The 27453-nt window shown below is 38.5% G+C and overlaps 1 protein-coding gene across 2 annotated transcripts; it reads right to left on the bottom strand.

Moving 5' to 3' along the window:
- Window positions 1–25987, bottom strand: SCG3 (secretogranin III; the record flags this gene model as incomplete). Of its 2 annotated transcripts, none has more annotated exons than XM_082488696.1 (12): window positions 1–171; window positions 4362–4442; window positions 6988–7116; window positions 7740–7823; window positions 19704–19820; window positions 21719–21896; window positions 22221–22382; window positions 23044–23186; window positions 24244–24459; window positions 24554–24599; window positions 25169–25221; window positions 25888–25987. In XM_082488696.1, 12 exons carry the CDS (start codon window positions 25970–25972, stop codon window positions 53–55), a joined length of 1413 nt encoding a protein of 470 aa, XP_082344822.1. In that variant the 3' UTR covers window positions 1–52. The 2 variants fall into 2 exon arrangements, with proteins under 2 accessions (XP_082344822.1, XP_082344823.1); XM_082488697.1 differs by having other exon boundaries at window positions 4374–4442; window positions 25888–25972.
- Between the last annotated feature and the right edge of the window lie 1466 nt (window positions 25988–27453).

Consider the following 27453-nt stretch of genomic DNA (forward strand, 5'->3'; position numbering starts at 1 on the left):
TGAGGGGGGGAAGCTGTACTAGTTTTCTACATGTTTGGCAGCCACAAGCTTTTTACAGGCTGCCATATATGCGTTTAATTACATCAGCCTCTTCCTTGTCCAGGATGCCCTTGTCCACATAAGCATCAGCTTGCTGATCAATGAAATCTCTCAGCTTTGAAAGATCATAGTCTGAAAAATAAGAATTCATTTGCACAGTAAGTCATTGCCATTACACTGCTTCACCTAAGAAACGTCATTGTAAAGTTTATCCAACAAATGCACTTTATCCAACACAAAGAGAATTCACCACAAGCACAACTTGTGAAAACAATTTAAAAAGCCAAAACGCCTGCACATCTTTTTACACATCACAGTGCATTTAGTAGTCAAAAGGAATAATCATCTCTTGCTCTTGATTGATTGCTGGCAAATGCTAAAGTAAGAATATTTTCTGGTCCAGAGATTTGATGTTCTAGTCTGCGTGGCAAAAGCTGTTGTTAAATCCCTGTTATTTTCACAATTGTCATGGATTCAAAAGAAAGCATTAAATTGACTGTTTCCTATTGAAATCCCAGTAAAATTCCCACTTATTACAAACACCTGTAGTGAAAATTCAAGAAAGAAACTTCCTGAAAATAAATCAAAATAATACCTTGATACAGAACATAATATCCTGACATGAAAAATACTGCAGTGAGTAGTCTTTATGACAGTGCTTGTGTCAAAGTAGTCTTTGACAATCTGTGTGTGTCAATCTGCAATACAGTGCTGAAAGACCCTTTCTGATAGACGGTTGCATCTATGCAGCATGATTCACACCATATACATTCAATAGACTTTTCCTGTAAAAAGGTAATCTATTGTGTAGTTGTAACTCTGGCAACAGATCCAGTATATTCACACATAAACACAATACAAGTTTCAGTTACATGATTTATGGCATAAAATGTAAATATTAATTTGTTAGAATCGCAAATTAGTAATCTAGAAAACATCAATGTCTTGAGGGTTCATATTAAGTTAAATGAATAAATATCTTTCACAAAAACAGATACATCCTGAATTTTTCAGTATAAATTACTCCACAGACAGAACCTTCAGAATATATTAATACTGTAATGTACTTCACTGATTATCACCACACAGCAATAAGTGACAGGACCTTCTTTCAAACTGTGCATTCTTAACAAACCAGACAATAATGAATTTCTATCTTTTTATGATTGAGTGACCAAAACTGGATAGAAATAGAAAGACATTAAGAAGCAAATCAATGCTTGCGATCATTTTTATAACAGTATAAGGCAATTTCAAGTGAGTAATACAGAAAATTGATATTCAAAACTCCCCACTCCTGCAGAGGTGTCCTCTCCATATCTGAGTTAGCAGGAATTTTTCTATTTGCTGTACTGAGGCCAGATTTCATGTCTGATCTGTTACCAGCATTACTTAAGACAATGTAACTGTTTGTCTCTCTATGCTGTCTGAATAATAGGCACAAATAGTGCCTAGCAATTTAACTATAAGGTTGTGAGTTTTCATTCATGTCAATAGAATGAGAGTCTCCAGTGAAAGATACCATGGAATGGAAATGAATGGAAGAACAAATAATAAATTAATATATCCACATTATTTACATTCAAATTTTTTAAAAAATTTTAAAAGCTTATTATTATTAAATTCTTAACATTTTTAAAAAGCTTATTTTTCTTCTAGAATGGTATTCACAACTCTAAGATCATTATGTGGAGGTTTGAAGGTTTAATTACTAAACATTCTGTCTGGGATTACAACCATTAAGATATTATCCAATTCTGGATAATTTGTACATATCATGGCAATTTAATTTGATTATTTTTTTTCTAGACATTGATAAATGTTAATTTCCAATACTTATTTACAACCTATTAATTTGGACAAGTAATTTGAAAAATCAGCTTTGGTTTATATTCACTACAACAGCTGCAGCATTACATTGAGCTTTGCAACTGCTACAGTAAATGAATTGAGGTCTTATTTGCATATTCAAATCAAGCCAGTGCAATTAATTATAGAATTTACTTTCATTCCTAAACTGCTACTGTTAGCGTTATGAAACTATAAACTACCTAAGTATCTTGTGAAAAATCTGAACGTGCTATTTGCACCTATTAGTTAAATGACTCACCATTACATTCTTTGGAGACTAACTGCGATAGAATTGCCAGCAGCCGATGTCTACTGGTGCGAGTGATGTTAATTTACACAGGAGAGGAGCTGGTCTTAATGAGGCATTGGTTTCAATGATCAAGTCAGGTCTGGGAGATACTAAGGATAGGCCCACAGAGCCCATAGATTGTATATATGCAAACCAAACTTTGGACACAAAAGCCAATCAGGCCAAAATCCAGGCTTTTGACATGTTTCTCTTTAAATCATCCAGACCACCCAAGTTTACTTGCCTCCTTAATAAGCAATTAATATTTTTAAACTGGGAAAATGCAAATTAACATTTCCAGAGTCATTAGTCATTGAATGAATAATAATTTCTATTGAAATTCATACAAAGTTAAGGATTTACAAACATATACCTAAAGAAAACCTAAACCTCTTCAAGTATATTCAGTGAGTAAGACGATCCATGAACAGGGGTGGAAAAGACTGGCCATTTTAATACACAAACTACTTTGTGAATCACTTTTCCGCTAGCTCCCAGGTGGAGGTGGAGAAACGATTGATGAGCACATCAGTACCACCTAATCTTGTACTGAAGAAACAGCGCAATGCATTCATGGTTAGATAAGCTTACCCTGCCTATACTTCCTTAACATCATCCCAGAAGAACTGAATTAGCATTTTACAAAAATAAAAAGTATGGAAAGGCACAATAAAGATAATGTATCAGAAGAGTAAGAACACTATTCTAATTTTGTCATAACTTACACTCAATTTAGGGCCCATTTCCATTGCCAGAGGACAATAAAGCCATTTTAGTGCAAATGAAAATCCATCTATGCGGAAAGTGTACATCTTAATGCATTCACAAGCAGATAAAATGCTATTGATCTGCAGTCACAGCCATTTTCAGACTGCAGCAGTGCAGAGGAAAGGTTACTATGAAGAGCAGCGAGGGGCTGCCCGGTCAGTGTGTGTGATAAAGAGAAATAACCACACATGACTGAGATCTTAATTACTATAATGAGTACATTGATAAACAGAAACATTTATTAGAATCGGTAGGAAAACTCTTGAGCAAGTATATGTGGCTGTTGCTAATTGCCATCGCTGCCATTGTGTGGAAGTGATTTTAAGAGGGAAAAAATTAAAAAACAAAAGTCTTTCCTATTACGGAGTTTGTATATAGGAAAATGAATGTATTGTGCTGTAGGCATGCACTCATCTCTGAAATGTAATTCATATACACTTCAGCTCACAAAGAGGGTGGCTAGATTACCCTGGGCTAATCTCATCTCGGATCCCCTTCTGCTTGGCTGGCGCAAGAAGGATCCTTCTTGCCAGGCGCCAGTCATGCCCCAGGGATGGATCCCTTGGCTAGGAACTTTCACTTACAGAGCGGGTGATGGCAGAAGACCCAGCAATGGCAGAGAGAAGGGATAGGAGGCTGGTTTTATGTAAGATCTTGAGGGCAAACATGATATGGATAGATAAAGATCTGTGAAAAATAACCTAGAAATCCTGCTGCTGTTAGCTGCCTCCCTCCAGCTCTCATACAGCCCTGCCTCCAAGGAAGAGTCAAACGGCAGGGCAGCTGGTGAGCACACCCTGTGCAGCTGCTTCAGTCACTGCTCCCCTTCTACACAGCTTTGTGTGTGAGAGCTACAAGTCATTACAGTTGATTTGGGCTGTAATCCAGTGTATTACGCTGCTAGTGACATAAGTTTGTATCTTTATTTATGGTTATGAAACAAAACTCATTGCTATTTGTGATGGTATGCATGGTGGTAGCCAGATGGACTAAGATTTTCCAGACATTTAAAATACATTTACCTCATGTATAAAATCATAATTAAAAGATATGTTGAACAAGAAATGAAGCACTAGACAAAACTGGTGTACTGCTACCTGGTGACAGGCAGAGCATCGTGACTATCTGGCCAGCCCATGACTAACTTCTAGCTGGTTAGTCACTGTGTTTTGTGGTCAACAGCTGTTCGAGCCAGTTTACATGAATTTGCCTTAGTTTACTATTTTCATTAATTGATTTAACTTTACATGACCTGTGTTATTTAACATCACTCACTATCACTATAATCTAGACAAACACAGTTTCACATAACTATTATTTAACCTATAACACAATGCTAAGTTACACAATTTAAATTACATGCTTTGTAACATATATGGTGCCCACCCCAATGCCAAGTTTTTTTATTTCATACCTTCTTTGTTACCTTGTTTGTTGTGTTTTTTTAGCCATTCTATGTTTTTCCTGATAGCTTCCAAATATGCCTCAGCTTTCCCTAGAGGAAAGGATGAGAGAGAAATCAGGCACGTACATCAATGATTGATGCAGCTTGCTTAACTGAGTGAAGTTGGTCACAGCAAAGGCAGATTAAAACTATTCTTAGTTTCTGTTTAAAAGCTGAGTCCTGTCAACCTTAGTCAGGCAAAATTCCCACAGATGGCTAGCAGGTTTTGTCCGTGCACGATTAATCATCCACAAACTTAGGATCATGGCTTTTTTGATCTGTATACATAACTTTTGGTGGTATCTGCAGGTACTGCATGTGTGGATTAAAGGACCTGTAGCTTTCTGGTCATAATAATTGTTCAGCAAAGGTGAAACTGTTAAGACTGCAAGGAATGACTTAAATAAGACTGAGAGCTTTGAGTGTCTCATGTACAAAGTGTCAGAAAACTCCACTCAGTAGTACTAACAGCATACAGCAAATCTAAGATTGCAATATTTTGGAAAGACAAGCTGAAATACAGCTACTTACATTTAATGAGAAAAAGGATGTATTAAAATTACAATGATAACTCCTTGTTAGAGTTGAAATTTTGATGTGATGGCTATTTTTGGACCAGAAAGCACACAGGACAGAATTAGTTCAAGGATTACCTAATAAGGCCCCTAAGGAAATATTACAGCTAATGGATTTTGAATTCTTAACTTGCTGGAGCTTTATTGATGTAATGTTCTTAAATTTGTCAGGAAAAAAACCCCTAGTGTGATTAGCATGTAGAAGGCTACTACTGCCAACTATGCATGTCTGGTCCCATTAGTAAGTGGATACAGTATTAGATATACTGTAATTTTTGAGCTGGGAGTGCAGAGTTAGCTTTATAGTAAGATACTCTGTGAAAGAGAAAAGGGCATTGCATGATGAGACAAAGAACTAAATACTGATCCAATTTAAATTTCTAAAAAGCTATTGGGCTGAACATTTTTCTGAAGATAAAGGAAAATAACCTGAACCAAACTGAACAGACAAATCTTCAATAGAGAGGCAAAATATGTTATTTATCACTTCCCATGGTTATTGAGACAATTTTTCTTTACTGTGAAGTTAGGCAGCCATCTTGAGCTATTTTCCTCTTCTATGCTCAAATAACCACTGCCGGAAAAAAATGCCACCTTCCACCTGTGAGTGGCTAATAGTTTATATGTCTGCACTGCCCACAGGACTGCACCAGGTGAGCAATGAACTACAAGCTACTGGAGTCTTCATTACTGCAATTCATTACCGAGCACTTTGTAGTGAAAACGCATCCAAAAAAGTACAAGCATAAAACAGCATCAGTGCAAAATAGATTATAAGCAATTTTTTTAAACCAACTGACTACAAAACATAGATACTTATGCTGGATCCTTAGCAATAAGAACCCACTGAAAGGTTTCTGCCCCAACAAACATCCCCCTTCAGAAGTTCAGCATTCATTACCTGACAAATCTCTCTATACATCACTTCCTAAGAAAGCCTATCAAGCCTAGTCAATAAATTGCGGATGAAGGAGGAGTTGTTTGTGTGCAGGAGGGAGAACTTACTCTGGAGATGCAGCTAGACTATGGAACTCACTCTATCAAAAGGACACGGCTGAGCCTGAAGTACTATACTGTAACCATCATTTGACAAACTAATTTCTCCAACTTTCCTTCCCCTCAGGAAGTTCTTAGACCTAGAATGAACACATTCTTGTCTTATAAGTTTATTCACCAACCACTTCTAAGATTTACTTCTAGTACAAGCTGAGAGAGACAAAAAGTTGTATTTAAATAGTTGAGAGCTGTGCTGGACACCACAGAAATGCTTGGTTATACCAGTTTAGCTAAAAGTATAGCAGTGCTTGTCTTTGGTCTTTGGGATACAGGCTCTGAAGTATAGTGTAAGGAGGCACAGTGTCCTCTGCAGATTTGGTTTGAGATACAGCAGCTGATTTGCACCCCATGGACAGGGCATCTTCAGCTAGTATGGTCTAATGTAGCATGGCACGTGGCATTATGTGTCATGCTGAGGTAGCTAGGATAATAAAAGTACTACTGTGCTAAGTTTGCTTATTGAGACACTAACTCACTGTAAAGGGTTTTCAAACTTAGAGAAAACAGGTTAATTGCTGATGACCCTTAACCTCTGGCAGCGCGTAATGCACATTGTTTCACTTTGCAGAACTTTTCAGCACCTTTCAGTACCAGCTTGTTCTAACACAAACCAGAGAAATCAATGGGCTCACTCAGAATATTGAATATCCTGATGATCTGATTTCATTGAAAAGCCACAGAAGCAAAATCTCTCTGTGCTACTGTGTCAAAATGCATTTCATGTTGCTCTCAAAAGGGGCTATGAATTCGGTGAAAGATTATGGCCATAGTGAGCAAGGGATATAGTTTCATATATTTAGAAGTAGACAAGTATGCTTCTGAATCAAGCTGTTGTGTGCTGACTCCCAGTAACAAGAAACTGAAGATATTTACACTAACACAATGGAAAAACAATACTAAACATAGGAAAAGATTCCAATCACTTGGAGCGTACATATGTAGCAAAAGCAACAGCTATTTCGTACCTCTGGGCTCCTCACTGTTCCCTGCTGCATTTTGTTCTTCATTTTTTGTAGAATCCTTTGAGATTTCATACTCCTTTTCCATTTTAGCTGCTTCTTCCTTCGTACTGTCTGCTTCTTCACTACTCTTGTCTAAAAAAGTAACAATAAGAGCATTTTTATATTGACTGTACCAAAAGCACTTCTAAATCACATCAATACAATCTTTAGGAAGTAAAACATTTTGACTGATGATTGAGGAAGAACCTCATTGCAATATGGCTCAAAGGGGTTTCTAAAGGTCATCTCTACCCCAGGTCTCTGCAAACTGGAAATATGTCTGTTTCTGCTCTTACAAAGAGTAGCTGAATACAGGTGACTAAAATGCAATAAGTTGTAGTTCATAAAGGCATATTCCTTTGTGCAGAGAAAAATTATAGCAAATTTGCATTCACTAATTCCAAAGTTGACAAAGGATGATTTTATTTTTTTTTTATTATTTAAGTCTTAAGAAGCATTGATACAGCTTGCTTTTGTATATATGTGATGCTTGGACTCCACTGAAGAAAAGGACAGTAAATATACTTCCCAAAGATTAGACAACTAAGTAAAAATTCCTCTCTTGTTGTGTGTTTACACATCCAAGCTGTGGATACAGGTCCTTGAGGGACTGTATCTTTAACTAGCAGTCTGGCTTCTAAAGCGATTAGCATGCTTTTAACTGAATAGGTTAACAAAATGAGGTATTCCAGGAGAGAAAATTGTAGAATAAGTACCTGCTGGTAGCTTTGTTCTGGTTTTAGTGGAAGGGTTCTCAAGCTTCTTCTTTGTCTGCTCAGCTATCATTGTATCTAAGTTTTCTAGAAATCAAAGCAAAACAAAACCAAACCCCAGTTATTCTTAAACAGATATGACGCAGAATCTATGCTATATTCTCCACAACACCAGTTTGAATAGTAACTAGAAATCTAAAAGAACAGTCTTCAGCCTTGCCTCTGCAGAATTAATGCAGAGCCAACACTAAAAGAACAAACAGATAGATACATGGAACTTTGGTCCATCTTATTAAAAACTTAAATTAACAACTAAATCATGACAATAGGTGTACCAAATAGAGCCAATATTCAAAAAGACAGTAAATTTGTGCATATATATTCTTATTATTTAAGTCATGTAAGTCACAAAATATAGATAACAGTATCTGTAGCAATTTATTCTGATGAAAGCAGTGAAAGGGTTTAATTAACTTCACACAGTATACAAGACTATGAAATATGTGCTTAATCCTGGTGGGAAAATATTATCCCAAACTGCTTATCTGTCTGGATTTTACATGGTTTCATTGGAAAAGAAGTCTAATAAAAGGTTTTAAATTATATTTAGATGGAATAAATATGTAAATTGAATCGATTAAAACAAATATTTTTTAAACAAATATTTTTTAAAGTTGCTGAAGTCAATCCAGTAGGCGGCCATGGCCATGTATACAGCTCTAAAAGTCTAGAAAATGTTTTTCTATGCAAATTTCAGAGCTGAATTCATCTAATTTGAAAGTAAAAGCACCTTTTCATCAAGATGGACATTTCAGATATAAACATTGTATGCTTACATGGGATAAAAATGCCCTTTTGATACAACACTTAATAGATATTCACAAGTACAGATCATCATCCAATCTGCCATATTTCTTCAGTCATATTATGGACATGGTGTAGAATTTTCTTCCCCTTTACCAGATTTTTTAAAGGTTCATTTAAACATGGATCCAAAATTTGATAGATGTCAGCTAGTTGATGGGGTATTTTTGAGAAACTTTATTTTGAATTGTCAATATTCCCTTTATATAAACAGCTAGAATATTCAGTATGAGATGTGGTAACTGTGGCAGAATAGATATTATAGGGCTAGTAAATATTTTAGATCATATCTCCTGTGTAAGACCCACATCAGACGGGAACATCTTTTTCCATTGGAAAGATACTCAGCACTGAAATCTAAAGATTAGGTTTTTAGCAAGCACATTTCTCTTCATGGCAGATCACCATAAGCAATTCTGCCTGCCATCTGATGAGAAATCACTAAATCCTGTCTGCCTGAGTCCTCTGTATTTTGTGATTTACATAAAATTAAAATGTAAGCAGTTTTTTTTGGCACCCTGCCTGATTGCACCCTGTCAATTCTACATTACACTATGGGTTTTTTATGAAAACTGTTTTTATTTTGTACATATCCTTTTCACGTGATTTCTGACCTTACCATATGCCCTAAACTAAACAGGTCTGGGCTGGGTTACAAGCTGGATCAGACATACTGGTGAAGAAAAAAACAAGCTAGAATTACAGGGGTGGTATTGACGCCTCACTAATCACTTGATCCAAAGCTTATTGAAAGAACCATAAAAATTCCTTTCAGCTGAGGTTAAGATACTATTTTTTATTCTGAATCAGTACCATACTAGTATTCCAGTGGGAATATAAGGATTTCTCTGTTGCAAGAGGCACAGTTTTGGGGACAAGATTATGCAGCTAAGAACTTAAAAACTGTTTGTAAACTCAAATGAATAGATTATTCTCCTTCACTAATTCATGCAAATGCAAAAATGTCACTGATTTTAGACCTTAATCCAGCAAAATCTATTAAATTAGGCTTAATTTTAAGTATGAACATAGTATTTTAAACCAAATGGGAGTATTTAAATGTTTAAAATGCCACACATACGTAAGCGCATTGATTCATAAGTGCCTTTCATATTCTGCTTTAAAAGTGTCTGTGTTTAGACACTGTGGCGGTAAGCTTGTATTAGCAGACAAAAAAGATTCCACCACAAGACAGGTTTATAACCTGCTTGGACATCTTTAGTTTTAAATGTCTGCATACTGATAGTGTTTCCAAATGTTTTTGTTATGCTGATAGGCTGTAGTGTTTAAAAGTTGTACACGTACCCACATACAGCATGTGCCACTGAAGGCAATAGGATTTATACTCCTCCATTATTCAGATAGTCTATAAATCCCATCAGGAACTCTACAGTTTCTCTGAGTCTTTGATTTGGCTAACAATTTCATCTGAGTTCAACATATGAGTAATAAACACTATCTGTTACTACTTTGTCAAGTACAGTAACATGGTAATAAGATTTCAAGATTTCATAAGCAGCCATATTTTTTGCATGACAGAGAACAGCTAACTATGTAAGCCTGTTCATGTTTATGGCGATCATCTGGTGCACCTACATATATATCACAGAATCACAAAATCACAGAATTATCAGAGTTGGAAGGGACCTCTAGAGATCATCTAGTCCAACTCCCCTGCTAAAGCAGAACTCCCCTGCTAAAGCATAGAGAGAATATTACCAGAGAATCCCAGTCCTTCAACAGGATTTATTGCCCTTTCCCTCCCCTTCAGAATTCATGTTTTTAGCAGCTGGTATTGTTTCAAAACATGTTTGTACTTGTCATATGTGGCTAGGCCAGGGCTGAACAATGTTTGCTCTGAGTTACACTGATGGAGTGAGTCATCTTCTCAAGCGAGATGTTCCTGGCCAGCAGCTAAGCAACTGCATGTCGTATCTGGAGGTCTAACAAGAATTGATTACTTTTCTGGTATTGTTTCCCTAGCAACGTAATTTTTACAGAGGAAGAGTTCAGAAAGGTACTGACCTTTCCACAGAGCTGGCCACTTATTTGAAATGGCACTAATTAAAACAACAGAACAATAACTACTGAGCTAATGGAAGTGACCTACGTTGGTAAAATAGGTCACTCCTCTGGCGGCCGGCTTTCTGTGGAGCAGTATAATCTCATCACTCGAACCAGACACCAGGAGTCAGAAGATCTGGTTTCTGCCTTGCCGCAGTTTCTAACTTGCTCTTTCATCTGGGATGACTCACTGAAGCACACATGCTGCAGGAGGGCTCCTATTTTGAGTAGGTATTCTAAGACCTCCGAGGCCCAGTTTCTACAGGTGCTACACACCGATAGATCCTTCTAACTGCACCTGAAAATGCAAATTCCCAGTATTTTTGAAATTCTGAAGTCCTCTGAGTTGGGTATCCAAAAATCTGAATTGCATAAAAGCAGAATGCTTATCTTTGCTCTGGGAGAACGCACTGCGGTAACACCCTTTAAATCCATGGAAAAAGATACTACATGAAAAAATATTACAAATTAAATTACTTTGATCATATTAGAGAGGCAGAAACTAACATACCCATCCAAGTATTTAACAGAATCGGTAGTGGAAGCCCGAAACAGACCCTTCTCTATAGACAGACAGATTCATGGTGTTTTCCAGACTCTTGCAAATTTTGCTGTAAAGGGTTTTTTCATCTGCATAATTGTCTTGCACCCGGGAGGCAGTTTCACATTCTATCCCCATCAAATTGACTAAAGCTGAGATTTCATGTCATTAAACTTCTGCAGAAAGACCTGCTATGCTGTTCTATTTTCATTCAGCATAGAAATGTAGTGTTTATTAAAGGAGAAAAAGGGATGATCATGGTACTTGAAATCAATCTTAACGATAGCTAAAAAATGAGTTTACTTAATGAGTTCATACACTACAGCAGCTTCAGCCGGAAAGCTTTGTGCTGATGACTGCTCGTATGAGATGCACATATTTCAGGCATTAAAAAAGCACATTTCTCCCAAGGCACTTGTGTCTCCTGCAGCAGATGATCCTTACCAGTTTGTAAGGCCTTTTTCCATCTGTGACAAAACTCGGGACATCTCAGCATTTGCTTGTGACTATTCTGTGGGGAATAGTGTACCTGATTAATTCTTTGGCCAAATCCTCCTTTTAGCTTACATTAGTGCAGGTCCAAGAACTGTCAATATCCACTGAATTTTCACCAACATAGCCAAAAGCAGAGTTTGACCTTTAGTCAGCTCATATCTGTATCATGCATATGTCTCATAAACTGCTTAAACTGTGACGAACAAGAGAAATCTCTCCATTGTGGAATTACAGATGGGGCTCAGCCTTGCAAATGGTTTCCTTTCCAACCCCCTGACTTACATGTCAAGATAGGGCATTATAGATTTTCTTTTTGAAAATCTACATAGATTTTCTTTTTGAATCTTCCTGTTTGACTGATTTGTCATGATGGTGTGTCTGAAGCCTAATACTGCCATGAGGAATGACACATCAGGTGACAAACCCCAGGTAGTGGCATCACTTGTAAAGGGATTACAGGCAATATGGTCAGAGTGATTTGAAATAAAACAGCAGCAGTATCGCTTGGCAATCAGATTAAAAGCAACTTAAAAAGTAAACCACAATTAGATAGATGTGTTTTGAGGTGAACAAAGCTTTGACCAAGTCTCCTTTATTGTCCTTATTAAATTCCCTACCTCACGGACTATATCCTTTCAATATTCTACAGACATTTCCTTTGCATTACTCCAGGTCTCCTAGACCTGCGTGGTGCAGTCTTTTCCTAATTCTTTCCCACCCTGAGGCTGCAAAATGGACCGTGCACTCATTTTAAGTATTTTGATACCATGCACTTTATAAGCACAACGGATTGGGACTGAAGCAGCACACAGCCGCCTCTACTGCAGGAGTGGGATGGAGCTTAGTTTTTAAAGTTCAGTGACACCCTCTATACCCCGCACCCACATCATCATCTCAAATCATAACTTATGGTCTCAGAGCTCAGCTGTCAACAGAGAGACACTGAATTCAGAAAGTAAGGGGTTTTTATGCAGATATTAAACACAGTGAGAAAAAATAAAAGCTTTGCCTTCCTTTCTTTAGAAACACAAATCACTTGGTAGGATGCAAAACCTAGATTTTCAGGAACTAAGCAATATACTTGTCAAAAGGGACACTACGAGGAGATGGAGTTTTCTTACAAAGTATCCGGTTGGGAAAGCATACAGGAGGCAGTGAAGGGAATTGGAAGAAGAGGCAATATATTCGCAAGAAATAGCTGCAAATTTAAAGGGTAGATAGTGATAAGCAAAGAACAAACTGTAATATATTCCTTTTGGTTCTTGTACACATGATTTGACAGCATGTAATGTGGTGGGAAAAAGAATTAGTAACATTAAAACTACTGGATCTCTCCCAAAAAGCTATCTGAGAAAATTTAGATCCTATGGATACTGGAAATGCTATGCTCTCACAGATATTGTTACCCTCCGGTGATGTCCATTTTACTGTAGGGTGTAGTGGTCCTGTTTTTTAAGACCTGTGAGGTTAGCTGCCACAGACTTTTCACACCATAGCCACCTGTTTTTTTTCTATGCAGTGAGAGTCTTAATGGAGGAAAATAGGAGATAAGATCTAAGCAGTGGAGGCAAAAGAACATTCATGTGTTTGTGCAAATGCAGAAGTAGCATGGGACAGACATGGATGAGGCATGGGGTGAGGCTACAGAAAGAAAAGCTATAAAGTTGCAGTGAGGTTTGTGATTGACATATTTCCCAGATTCCAGTCTTATCTGGGACCTTTGCACACTCTCTGTCCCCACATCCTTTTATCTTACCTCCATGCAAATTCATCTTGGGTTTAACTATTCACATATACTTTACACTATCACTGCTGCTCCTTGGTATTCGGCCCACTGCCCCCATCCCAGGCACCCCTGATTTCTACTTTTTAGGTATGTGGAAGTCCTTGACCCTCCTAAGAACAGTACAGTATACTGGCATCTGTGTCGCCTTGGTTCATCAGATACAAAATAAACAGCAGAGAAAAGATAGCTGCCTGAAATTAAATAACTCCCACTGGCAGCTGTATGCATCAGTCATATGATAAAGTAATATGGGCAAGGAAAATCACCAAAGGGAAATTCAGATAGGGAAAATCAATTCAGGATTTTAATGCTTATGAAGAAAACCTACGGTAGCAACAAAAAGCCCTTTGAAAAAAAAAAAAAGGCATTAAAAAAGAAAAAGAAGATATTATGCATGAACAGTTCCCTGTATGAAATACTGTCAGTGCCCTTCATCTCCCAGGTCAAAATGAAGGAAAGAACAAAAGGTCCACATGACACTGTCCACATATTACTTGCAGCCTCTGGCACTGGTTTAGCACTCTGGCACCTTCTCTCACCTCTCTGAAATCACACAGTCTGCATCAGGGAGCATCTGCTTCTGGAGACAGTGATTAGGGGAAAGATGATGCCAGTCTATGCTGTGATCTGCTCTTTGCCTCACACTCTTTGGCTCTGTGCCTGTTCTTGCCTAACTAAACAAGTATCAGGATCAGACCTTTGGCCTGCAGCATCTGTGCTGATGAGAACTTCAGGGATTAGTCACAGTATTCAAATGAGTCCTCCTCTGCCAAGAAAAGGCCAGATTGTGTCTACTATGCACTGGCCTATGCCAGGGAAATTGCAGAGCTGTGCCTTCATCAGAAGTGGAGCTGTGGAGGGTACCAAGAGTGAGTATGAGAGGTAGAACAGCTATTCCATATTCCTTGGCATGGAGAGGCGGGGCCATGTTAACAATCAACATAGGGGACCTTCTGCCTCTTCTGTTCCCCTGGACTTTTTTTCATGCAGCCTCAGTCTGTCTAAAAGAGAGCATTATAGTAAAACAATATCCCAACAGTAACTTTAGAAAAGGATCAAACTAACAAGTGTATGTGTACCTTGGCAATAGCTCACCAACGAGCCATCTATCTCCCTATTGCTAGTATGTCCTGCAATTTTGTCTTCTTTCCAATTGTGCATGGAGAACAAATGATGAGGAGGTAGCAGAGGTAAACAGAGACATCTGTTCATGCCCATTTCTAACCAACACAATCTCCTACTCAGTCACGGGGGAGAGTGTGGATTCTGACAGTGAGTCAGAGCCAAAGGGAGGCAGTGTGAGAGGTGGCTTTGGTTTGGTCTATGGAGGGAGGCAGCTGTGACTCAAACACTGCATACTGATGAGCTGGAGCAATTTCTCTATTTTCCCTGCTAATTAAGGGGGGGGATGCTCCCCAACCAGTCTGCTATGGGCTGTGTGTTGTACACTGTGGCTCCAGCAAGCAAAATGCTCTCCTACAGGCAGGTGAAAAGTGGGATCCTCCTCAGACAGAGCAAAGCTACAGAGTGCTTAAACTTAATTTTCTTCCTATTCCTTTGCCTTGTTCTTTTCTCCAGTGTTGTTCAGTTGTGGAAGATAGAGAAGCCCAGATTTAGAAACTGAAAACAAAATGACCAATCTCAATCATAAGATTAGATAAAATACGCATTATATGCAGTATCACGGGGTATCTGTGAGACAGAGAAGTACTGATGGCAAAAGTTTGTGCTACATGTACTAGTCAATAAATGAGAACTCCACACAAGAATACAATGTGCACATAACTGATTTACATTTCTAATTGGATAACACAACTTTCATTTGGTTGGAGTGGAAATGGATAAATTTGCTACAGATCTACTCTTGTAAGCAATGTACAGCAGGAGAATATAATCAATGTACTGTGTAAAAAGAATTCATACATACACACTGGTGCCTCTTAAGAATTTGTCATCCTTGAAAGCTCTATTTTTCTTATGGTCCACTACACTCTAATTACAAATGATTCCTAGAATGGTTCTGAAAATCACTCATTATTTTGGTCTTATTTGTGGGAGATGATTTACAAATGTATCTGTACAAACTGGCAAAACCCATTTGTTCCTGCTTCTAAGCTGACAACAATATTATTAAAATAAATGTATTATAAACCTATAGTTTACATAATTACTATAAGTAGAGCTTTTACCAGGATGATAGTGGACTGATATGCTTTCATTTTAAAATTAGCTAGATTGCCTGGCATATGTAGGAAAAGTCACTCATCACACAAAAAATTCCTCTTCTTTGTGTGGCGTAGACAAAACTTTTCCTTAATATTTATCTGGTCTGTGATAGATGGCTCGGATAGAAAAGCTATCAGAGTGAATCTCCACTGTGACACTACTCAACAGACAGAAGGAAAATGAAGGAAAGTGAGATATTATTCACAAACTAATATTCAAACAGTGCAAGTATCTATGCAATGCATTCCTTATTCTGCTCTGCTGAAATCAAAGTGAATTTTACAATTGGCTTGAACAGCAGTTTTTCTCTTGAAGCACTCAGGACCATGAAGGATATAGTCCTTTCAGTTCTGCATGGAAAATTCAGTATCAGCTATTTCTGCAACAGAAACAGTATGAATGCTACGAATAATGAAATATTTTATGCTGAATCAGTCATAACTTCTCTGAAAGCTTTTTGCTGCTTTCCGCTGGTCATTATGTGAAGGGATTCCAACACTTTCATTCCACTCTCTCACTGCACCCTTGTTAACAGCAATCATTGTTTCAATTACTGTCCTAAGTCTCTCCCAATACTCAGCCTGTTCACTGGTAACAGCCTGTGCCCCTGGCAGGTTGGGTCAAGCAAGGAGAGTTCAGCTGTTTGGGCAGCATTTGTTGGATGATACCACAGTCAGATTTAATTCACAAACCACTTGTGTAACTGTGGTCCTGTGCCATAAGATTGATTACCTTATGATTTCTGTACCAACAATGTTTGTCCTTTCTTTTAATTGCAAAAATGATTTTAAAGCAGCTTTCAATCTTCAGAGGGCTGACAGGCTCTCTAGAGAGATTTCTGAAAGCCTTGGAACAGGCTAGAAACATATCATGAGGCTTCCACTCCACAGAAGAATTTGCTCCCAGTACATCAAATTACAGCATTCCTAGTTAAGAAAGTAAAGAATGACAGAGATAGCGGCATTTTGCCACCAGCAGGGCAATTACCAAATATGACGTATTTCAGCTGAATGTGCATTTTATATCAGTTTGTTACAACCTCTCTTTAATGCTTCCAGAGCTATACTTTCGGAATACATACCATAAAAGGTAGGCAGTACTTTTTCTCCTTTTTCATATATATGAATCATAGAATCATAGAATCATAGAATCAGTGAGGTTGGAAGGGACCTTTAATGTCATCAAGTCCAACCATTAACCTACCCTGATAAAAACACCACCACTCCTAAACCATGTCCCTAAGCAGCTCATCTACCCTTTTCTTAAACACCTCCAGGGATGGTGAATCCACCACCTCTCTGGGCAGCTTATTCCAATGTTTAATAACCCTTTCAGTGAAAAAATGCTTCCTAACATCTAATCTAAACTTGCCCTGACATAACTTGAACCCATTTCCTCTTGTCCTATCACTTGTCGCCAGGGAGAAGAGGTCAGCTCCCATCTCTCTAAAACCTCCTTTCAGGTAGTTGTAGAGGGTGATAAGGTCTCCCCTCAGCCTCCTCTTCTCCAGGCTGAATACATTCACTTGAATACATTCACTTTGGCTTTCTGGGTTCTGTGTTACAGATTATACTTAGCATATAGAAAGCTTTTAAATATGTATTACATAATACTGAATATGTGTATTAAAACACGAGCTTCCTCTTCCTTGCATTTGTATGTGTGTGCATGTGTGGGTTTTTTGCACTACACTGCTGCTAGATCCTTTGTAACTTAAAGCTAAACCTAATAACATCATTCACTACAGCAGCAAGATACTTTCCCCTAGAGTGGGATACAATGATGATGACATAATGCTGTGGTTTCAAAATCCCAAACCAGCTGTTACTGGTATACGCACTCAAATTCACTGTCTCTGCGTCCATGTGAGAGGCACAAAAGCTTGTGACGTGATTCAGTAAATGATTTATTATTTTGAATGTATAATTCAGGGACATAGCTTACGCATGGCTTCAGCCACATAGTGGGGAAAAGCCATTTAAGCAGTTTCCTACTCTAATAAAGCAGAGAAAAGATATAATCCATCTGCACAGACTCAGTAGGTATTTTCCACCAACTAGCATGGGATCTGCTCACTGAGTTTGGACTGAGGGAACAACTAAAAGCTGCCAATTTTTAAAATTGTTTCTTCTGACATTCATACTAATTCCTTTACCTGCTATAAATAAACACAGTTGGGCATCAATCCCCTAACCCAAACTCCAAAAATCACAGTACCTATTCAAGTATTACTGGGTATATTATGTTGTCACTTTTAGTTGAATAAGGGTAGCAATAGAACTGCTGCCATGCTTATGGATACTGCAAGAAGCTAAGATTCTCCTGTGCCTGCTGTTCTTGAATATTTGAGAATATTAGCTCAATAAATGAAGGTCAGCTTTAAAGTCATTTCTCAACAGCAAGTCTAAAAAAAGAATACCACAGAAGCAACTTGAGACCTATGAGAAAGCTTTTTCCACTACAGTAAGTTGCTTTGATGGAGTACAAAATCCATCTATGCATAAATCACTCATTTGCAAGGCAGAGTCTTGATACATCAGTTGATAGTCTTACTTTAAATCCAGACTAAATCAGACTTCTGAAATTCTTAACTTAATCCCTGCCCTCTGTACTATGTCATCATGGCAATTTGTTTCCAGGGTTACAGTACTTATTTACTCAAAGTAAAGCCAATGTGAACCACTGCCCTAAATTTTAGCAGGAAAAATGCATCCCTAGTGTAATTCCATTATCTGAGTGATCTTGCGTCAGGGATGAATTTAGCCTATTAAGTTCTGGCACCACACTATCAGTAAGGGCAATATCTGCTCAAGCCATATTATCTTCATTTGTAGAATGACACTGAAACCACTGTGCTTGTAATCAACCAGTTCTTTATGTGTATCTTTCTTTAAATGTACAGGCAGCCAGAGAAATAAATAGCTGAACTGTAGCATAAATTGTCCAAATATTCCAAAATTCAAGGACTTCTCACAGAAAATAAAGGGATAATCTTAGTCAGAGACATAATGAATTCTTTAGAGAGGAGATGTAATCAAGCACTGAATGTGAATCATGATCCACTGGATTTTTTGTAGCCAAGTAATTGATAATCAATCTGTACAGTTACAGTTGCATCAACCAATCATGTATCTGCAATGGCCCATGTCAAACAAGCCAGGAGAAGTCATGAAAGACTGGCAACGATCTGTGATAGGCTGATTCATTAAGCTGAGAAATTGCTCTGATGTATACAAAAACTTTTCAGGCTAACCCAGATCAGGAATACTTCAGAAAAATGAAAGGGTTGTGCAAAGCTTATGCAGATAAGCCTTTCTTCTGTAGCTCTGCTTGTTTAACTAGAAAGGCTATCAACAGTGAACATAAGAGTTTGAAAATGCCAGAAGAGGTGTGTAGAAAACAAAAGAAAAAGAAAACCCCAAACCAGGCTGTTCCAAAATCCCCCTTCAGGAAATTATAACAATTTTACAAAATCTGTATAGCTACAGACTCCAAAATGGCTCCAGGAAAGATTGCTTCAAAAATTATTCCTGTGCAAAAATGTAACACTTTCCATAAATGGAAGGAGTTGTACTTGGTAGAAGACCATAGCATTAGGTCCTGTCTACTCCAGCACCTTACGGATGACAGATTAAATGTGCTGAAGGGCTAGATTCTTTTTGGAAAATGCAGGTACCCGACCCACCTCAATATAATTGAGCAAAACGCTAATCTTCCCCTGACATAAAGCCATTGAAATCAAGTGAGTTTCACAGGTGTGAAAGTGGAATAATCCTCTAAATATGTATCCGATAAATAACCTTTCCTTCATTAGGTGGAAATATTAAAGCATATGAATGATCAAATATTTAGAAGTAAAGCTTTAACATTTTGAATGAACAAGTCTGAAACAGGACTCATAAGAGCAAGGAAGATGACAATATAATTATCACTGTTGGTAGAGTAAGAACATAACATTAATAACACTGTTGCATAAAATATGTACTCTCACCCAGATAGGAAACTCCTTCTTCTGGTGTGATTGTTCCATATTTAACCATCATCTTCACAAAATCAATCAGGGTTTTCATGATAGTTATCAAAGTCTCCTTCTCTTTTGCCTCTGTCTCTGTGTGAGGGGATAAAGCAAAACTAGTCAAAGACTTCAGGCAACTTGGAAAAACTCAGTTCCGCAAACTCTGCACAAATTTAATGCATAAAAAATGACCTAGTCACTAAAAAGAAAATGCTGTGCTGGATTAGCAAAGAGAACTCATATATGTTTCCCTTTAAACTGCTCCTGCAAAGTACACCTCAATGTACTTTAAAACTTCAGGGCTTGGTTCTTCTTTACAGCTTTTTGTCTTAAAGGTCTATGTTATGGAAGGCAAATGGTATTAATTCCATTTTACAGATAAGAACACTAAACACACTGAGAGGAAGTGACTTGACAGAGTTCAAATTGCTGGTCAGAGGGCAGATATACAGTTTCACACAGTCCCTGTCTTTTTCTTTTATTTGTCTGTGAACTACTTCGTAGACCAGTCTGGCTTGGTATGAGGAAGATAGCTCAGAGATCCTTTCTTCTACAAGATCCATGGGTCCAATGACAAAATTATCAAGTGTCCCAAATGAGACTGTTACCGTGCACAAGACCATGACTCAGGTACTGGCAAAACATAATCTTACATGGTTGGGAGAATTATGATTCCAGAACAGAATATGAACAATGATTTTTCATTATAAAAATCCATCTTTCTTGCCCATACGTATCTCTGACTATCTTCACGATCATTGCTTCTTAACTTTCTTTTTCCACTATGGTTATCTGCTGAACAATATTACTGCTATTTCCACATTAGCAGCATGAAACTCCCCCATCACACAGTTACTCAAGCTCATCCCACACCCCAGGTTGTCACTGAAGGACCCAACAGAGCCAGGGGCACTGTTAGACGGGGACAGTCAGAAATGTACTCCCAGCCTTGGCAGAGGGCCAGCCCCATTGGGGAGCTGCTAAACAGGTTTTTTATTGCTGCCTGCAATTTAACACACATCTGTAGGATGTAATTGAATCCCCTCTCCTCCAGCTTGATATAAGCCAGCAGGTGAACAGCACAAAGCGAGTGACAAGGCAGAGATGTGCAGCCAGTGGGACCTGGTTCTATTTGTTTGATAACCTGTTAAACCCAACATGCCTTTTTGCTTTGTGAGTAGAAAATGGAGAAGAACTAGCATGCAAAACTACCAAGGGAAAATGAAAAGAACAGGAAGAAGAATATGAGGTTTGTGGATTGGACTGGAGCAAAATATGCCCTGAGGTTTTTCATTCTAGCTCTCGACTCAGGTATTTATGAGGACAGTCTGAAGCTCCTGCAGGATAAGGAATCTACAGAATAAACTGTAGAGCAGAAGATATGCTGGCTGCAAAGAGTGAGAGTGGGTGTGTGGTAGAGTGTGCTGACAAAGGGGCTGTGGCGAGGTGCCACAATCTTGTCTGCAATAACTGGAAGGCAATGATGTCTAGCACCGGAATAGGAAGAGACGTGCAGAGCTTTCATTGCAATAAACAGCAAACCTGTGGTTTGTGAAAAGGCTGGGAGGCTCAGACTCATTTACTGGTACCATCACTGTGAGGATTCTACTGTGGCTTACTCATATCTCTGTTGGCTTAGAAGACATGGATGTTACTGCAAAGATCTCTGGAGAAAACAATTTGCCAGTTTTTCATCATGCCCTTACGGGAATGAAAAGAATTCAGGACTCCTGAATCATACAGCACAAGATGGGAAGGGCTACCTAGGTCATACAGTTTGCAGTTCCGAGTGCTGTTCCTTCCAATGTGTTGCCATACTCACTAATCAAATTAGTTTCTGCTATGCATCTTAGAGAACATTTCTAAAACACACGGTGTCTTGCAACCAGGGAAGCTGTGGGGAAGGGAAAGGAAAGGAGCAGGAGAAAACAGAGAATCTTAATTTTCTATTTTTTTTCCTAGATGTTCCTGTAAATACTTTATGAGCTCACCTGAGTTAAGACTTTTTAATAGTGCGTAAAAGTTTGGAAAATACTGGAGGTCTTCAAAATTATCTTCAGAAGGTAGCTCATTTCTTCTTTCCAAGATATTAGATGATGACCATGTGTTATCCACTGTATCATCAATTTCTCCCTTAATGAAACTATCCTGATCAGCTTTGCTTGGTGTCTCCACAAAAGACATAAAAAAAAAATATCTATAAGCACACTGCTTCTGGTGATAGAGTTAACAGAGAAATAAATAGCATCATAATCTTACGTCAACATTTTCCTAATTACAAGGTGAAGACTATGCTATTTTTTCAAAGTTATTTCAATACGGGACCTGGTTTAAATCTCAAAGTAACTCATGAATCGTTTCTCTATCTGATGGAATTTCTTTAAGAACACCTTTAGTTTCCAGATTGAACTAATTATTCCCTAAAGCAAAGCAGTGTGTTGGTCTACTTGTACTATTTGGTAAGTGAATCAAAATTATTAGGTACAAAATTACCATTCTTTCCTGTTGCTTTTCTTTCATATCACTGTCTGTTCTGCTTGGAGGGTAATCAAAATCTTCAGACTCCTTCTCACGATCCTTTGCTTCATTTGCAATTAGCTGTTGTAAAACCTCTGCCACTTCATCTTCCAGGGTATAGGCCTGACTCTCTGTGATCTGTTAAAATAATTGTGCAGAGTACTTATAGAATATTATGAGTTTCCTAGATTAAACGCCAATATGAAACCTGAGCTTTGTAAATAGGTTGCTTCAAATATGTTTGCTTCAAAGTGGAGCACAGCCAAATTAGGTGTAATACCTTCACTGATGTGTGTGTATACATATAGACATAGATATGTACACATATAAACATATACATGTGTATATTTATATAAATGTATATATACACACATACAAACACACATCAGATGTGTATACATCCACCCACACATATAGCCTCCAATAGCAAAACAAACCCATATAGGGCTTGACACAATGGAGTCCAGCTTGAAAGAAAGCAATGAAAATCAGAAGAGAAATTAAAGGAAAAAGGAGGGCAAATATGGCAGGAGTACAGTCACTGAGTGTTTTCTTGACACCAGAAACATTCTGCAGTTTGGTCTATTTTGCTGCAAAGCCATCACAGGAACAACAGTGTTATTGCAGAACTAAACCAATGTGCCCAGATGAGTCAAGAAGCTTGCCTAGAGCCTGAATCCCATTCATTTTCACTCAAGTCATCATTATTAGCTGGACACAGTGTTCATCCAAATTGTTTTTAAAAGAGCATTAAACTAACCCACAAAGCAGCTAAATGAAGTATTAACAAGATACTTACTAGCCCCAGATTTAGAAGTTTTGAAACGATCTTGTCAAATACTCCTCTATCATTCTCCTCATAAATTCTTGCAGCAATTTTTTGAACAATGTCTTCAGCAGTCAAAGGAGTGCCATCTAATTGATGGAGGCCATCTGGATCATCTAAAAGGATTACAGTTTAACTGTGTGCTGACTGTCCTAACTCATTTGGATTAGACAACTTGTAAAAAATATCTGCCCATATCTTTCTCTCTTCAGAACAAAGCTGTACCTTTTAGACACATCAGGAATATAGTTTGAGACACACTTTGAAATCCATTACATCAGTCTCAATGAAAACTTCTTTGTGTCCATTTTCCAAATCTGAAAAATGGCTTTCTGACTGGCTCTTTTGAAAGAGCAGAGATGAATGTAAGGAGCATACTCTCCTGTTTATAGAAAAATTTGTAAGAATGAGAGAACATTGCTCACATATCCACTTATATGCATCTTGCTGGTATCTACTTTCATCATATGGCCACTTAGATCAAAACAGATCACGACAAGCAGCATACTATCTTCTTGTTTGAATTTCAGCGAATGAAGTTTTAACTATGTAATCATTACTTATGGCAAATAATATCATCATGACCAATGGGAAAGTGAATATGATGAGTAAGCTTTGGTCTGTGATCAGCATGCTTTGATATAATTAAAAATATCCTGAGCTAAATGCTGCTTACAACTCTCAGAGGACTCAAACTACAAGTCAATTAGCTACTCTTGTAGTAAAGGCAAGTATTCTTTGGCCTTCGATAACTTATTTTAGCTTTGTGATGAGGAGAATTATCTAACATTGCACATAACATTTGGAACAAATATATGTGACTTAGCTCTATTTAAAAGTGCTTCTCCCCTTCAAACCAGAATAAATATATTTTCCTTTAAAATTATGTCCCATTTTCCTTCCATCAAATTTAAATTGCTAAAAAAAATAATGCAAATTACAGAGTTGGATTTTCCTCCATGGAAGAAAACTGTGAAAATCAACAGCAATTCTTTTGTATTGTGTTGCAAAACATAATTGTAATATGACAAGCTTCTACAACTGGAAAGAATTTAAACTGCACTCCAGTAACAAATAGAGCTCATGCTTAGTGGTGAGTACAACATTCATGATTGCAATCAGTTTGCAAGAGAAGTCTAACCTAAAATTCACTGAAAGATGATTATAGAATACCTTGGAATTTATAATCCAGTCCACTTTTAGTGGAGTCATAGTCATCCACAAGCCTGCGGTTCTTGGTGGAGTCTGCATCATCAATGGCCAGTTGCTGTTCATACAAAGAGCTTCTAATTGACTCCCTCTCCTTTTCATTTCTCTCTCTTTCTGCTACTGATTTTAGCAGGTTCAGGTCATCAACAAAGGAGTAATTCCTGAACTCTGGCTTATTTTCTGGAAAATATATCAATGCACACATGACATCAAATCCTATACCTCTTTGAATACCATTATGAATATCACAATAAAACCAGGAAAGATGTTTTACCTGTGGGAACTATTTTCCTATTCTTGTCTGCCTCAGCTTCAGCAATCTGATATACAAAATAAAACAAACAAACAAACAAAACAACAACAGGCAGAAGGAATAAATACACTAAAATGTGGCATCTCTTAATTTATCAATATCAGCAGAAGCCTTAATGTCTGATCTTCGCTCTTAGTAAGAAGTTTGCATTACTAAGTAGAACATGATTAAGTACTTGGCACTTTTTGTCAGTACTACCGCATCCTCTGATCAGAAACAGACATTACTAGAAGCTGCAATAGACTTTCCATTTTAAGATAAATGCCAGTTACATTTTCCTTCTTCACTCCAAACTCCCGCTATATTCCTATAGCATGTTCCAAAGGGGTTACACACCTGTGAGCTGTTGGAGCTAACAACATGCTTTTGGAATGCTGGACAGTGAAACTCCATTCTTAAAAATTATTGAAACTCGATTTTGTACCCAATGTCATCAATATTTCCTTAACTGACAAAGCTATTTTTAACTCATTTGTTAAGCCATTAGGATCTTAATAGATCTGGTACCTGAAGGCTCAAAATACTATGAAAATACCAAAACTAAAAAGCATTGTAACTATTTTTTATTTCACTTACCTGTTCCTCCAAAGGTCTTTCGACACTTAATTGTCTGTTGTGTATAGCTTTATCTAGAATAAAAAACCACATATATATACTCAGTTATACGATGTGTGCAACTACAAAGAGACAGTACATTTTTTCTTAATTTATGTTAAATATGTTGCCAACTGCTAGCATTTAAAAAAAAAAAAAATCAGTGCTCCTAGAAGAATGGGAACACAATGAAAGGCAAACATTTAAACAAGGCATGATTGGGGCAGAGTGAGAGGTTCTGTAAAAGATGTAATAGAAATACAGATATAGACTCAGTAACCCCTTTCTGATGAGAAAACTCATAAACAAATTGGGGGAAAAAATGCTGTAGGAGATTGACTAAAATAGCAATAATCGGATTGGCACAACCAAGAGATTAAAAATCTCTTACATCCAGAATAGCAAGGGAGATAGCAAGTGAGAGACAGAGACTTGGGCAGAAACTGCTGCATAATGGGTGAAAACGTTGCTTGGAAAAGATGGAAAAACTTCAGAGCTTTTCCCTCGACCAGCACCTATCCTCTTTAATATTAGATTGCAACTTCAGTGATCCAGTGTCTTGTGCCAGGAATATTGTTTCTTTCGTATCTAACTGCTTTTAGCCAAGCAGAAGGAAAGTTTTTACTTTCCTCTATCTATACCCTGCAAAACTTTCCCCATCTCGGAGAAAATGGAGAAAACGTGTTAACAAAGGTGCTTACCTTTGCCCGCTGGTTTCGGGAAGCCATGCCCCCGGCTTGCCAGCAGCGACAGCACCTGCACCATGACCGCCAGCTTGAGAAACATCCTGCCGCTGCCCGGCCCCCTCGGAGGGCGAGCCTGGCCCAGCGACGGGGGTTCCTGCCCGCGGAGGCTCCTGCTCTGCGCGCCCTTCCGCGCCCGCGGCCCCGAGCGCCGCGCAGCCACCGCCCGCCGGGCGCTGTCCAGCGGCGCGGTGCTGAAGCCGCAAATCGGAGCCGATAGCGGCGCTCGGAAAGACCGCTCGGCCCCTCGTCCCCGCGCCCGCAGAAATGGTGGAGGCCGTCCCCGCCGCCGGCCCTGGGCGGAGGGGGGGGGGGAGGAGAGGGGGGGGGGAGGAGAGGGGGGAGGGCCGCGGCCGGCGGAGCATGCGCGCCCCGCTCCGCTCCCGCGGCCCCGGCAGCCGCAGCCCCTTCCCTCCCTCCCGCTGCCGGGGGAGAGGCAGCGCTGCCGCCGCAGGCGAGCTCTGGGAACAGGCTACGAGAGAATCCCACCGGCTCGCCCCCCTCCACCCCCGGCAGCACCTCCAGGGGGAAGGCCTGGGCTTGAGGTCAGGTCAGCAAGGCCGGGCTGCACACGCTTTTTGAGCTATAAAAGCGAAATCCGGCACTGTAGGGGAGGCCTATGAGTCATTTAGGTCTATGTAAGCCCTTTCCACGGGGCGGAATTACACAGTGAAGACACAGTCATCGGTGATTCTTTTCACTACAAAGAGAGGACATAAAAAGTTTAATTATAGCACATCTTGCTCTTTAAAATTGAGAATTAAAAAAAAAAAAAAAAGCAGCAGCACAAATGACAATAAGCATGTAAGCTAATTCTGAGCGTTTTCACAAATTAAAATGTAGCCCTTGCAGACACAGAATGGCAACAAATCCCCAGGGATCGGAGGAAGACATTTTCACCGTTTTATGGCAGAACAAAGGATCGCAGCGGTAGCTCTTTTCAGAACTATAGGATCTGCTTCCAAAATGGGAGACAAATCACAGAAGCTTTTCTTCATAAAGGACCTGATCATTTTGTAGTCATAAATGCATACATGCAGGAGTCAGCTGAAAACCTTTAACATTAGAAATCTCAATACTTGCTAACTGCTAAAAAACCCAAATGCCTAAAAACTCTATTTGAAGAGATGAAGAGGATCAGTGTTTTTACAACTGAAAACCTGGAACACAGTGGAACTGTTCAGTCTCCTACCAATGTATAATATTACTATAGTATAAGCTGGAAAGAACACAAAATAGTAGAAGAATGATAATTAATTGGACACAAGCACGAAAAAAATGCAATTTCTTTTTTTTCCCCTGTTAGCAACCACTGTATTTAATACTCAAGCCTTTTCCATATAATTTAGATGAAAATTAGATAAAATCTGATGCTCTAGTTTACATCAGACTCACTTGTGTAAATTCATCTGCCTGTGATCCACAGATCCAGAGCAATGAAAATAACTTTCAGAAATACCCCAGAATCCCTACCTATAGGCAGGCTCCTATTCTTGGAGTTGTACCAGAGTTAGGAATTATAGG

This window comes from Vanellus vanellus (assembly GCF_965231255.1).
Source record: "Vanellus vanellus genome assembly, chromosome: 11".
Lineage (NCBI taxonomy): Eukaryota > Metazoa > Chordata > Aves > Charadriiformes > Charadriidae > Vanellus > Vanellus vanellus.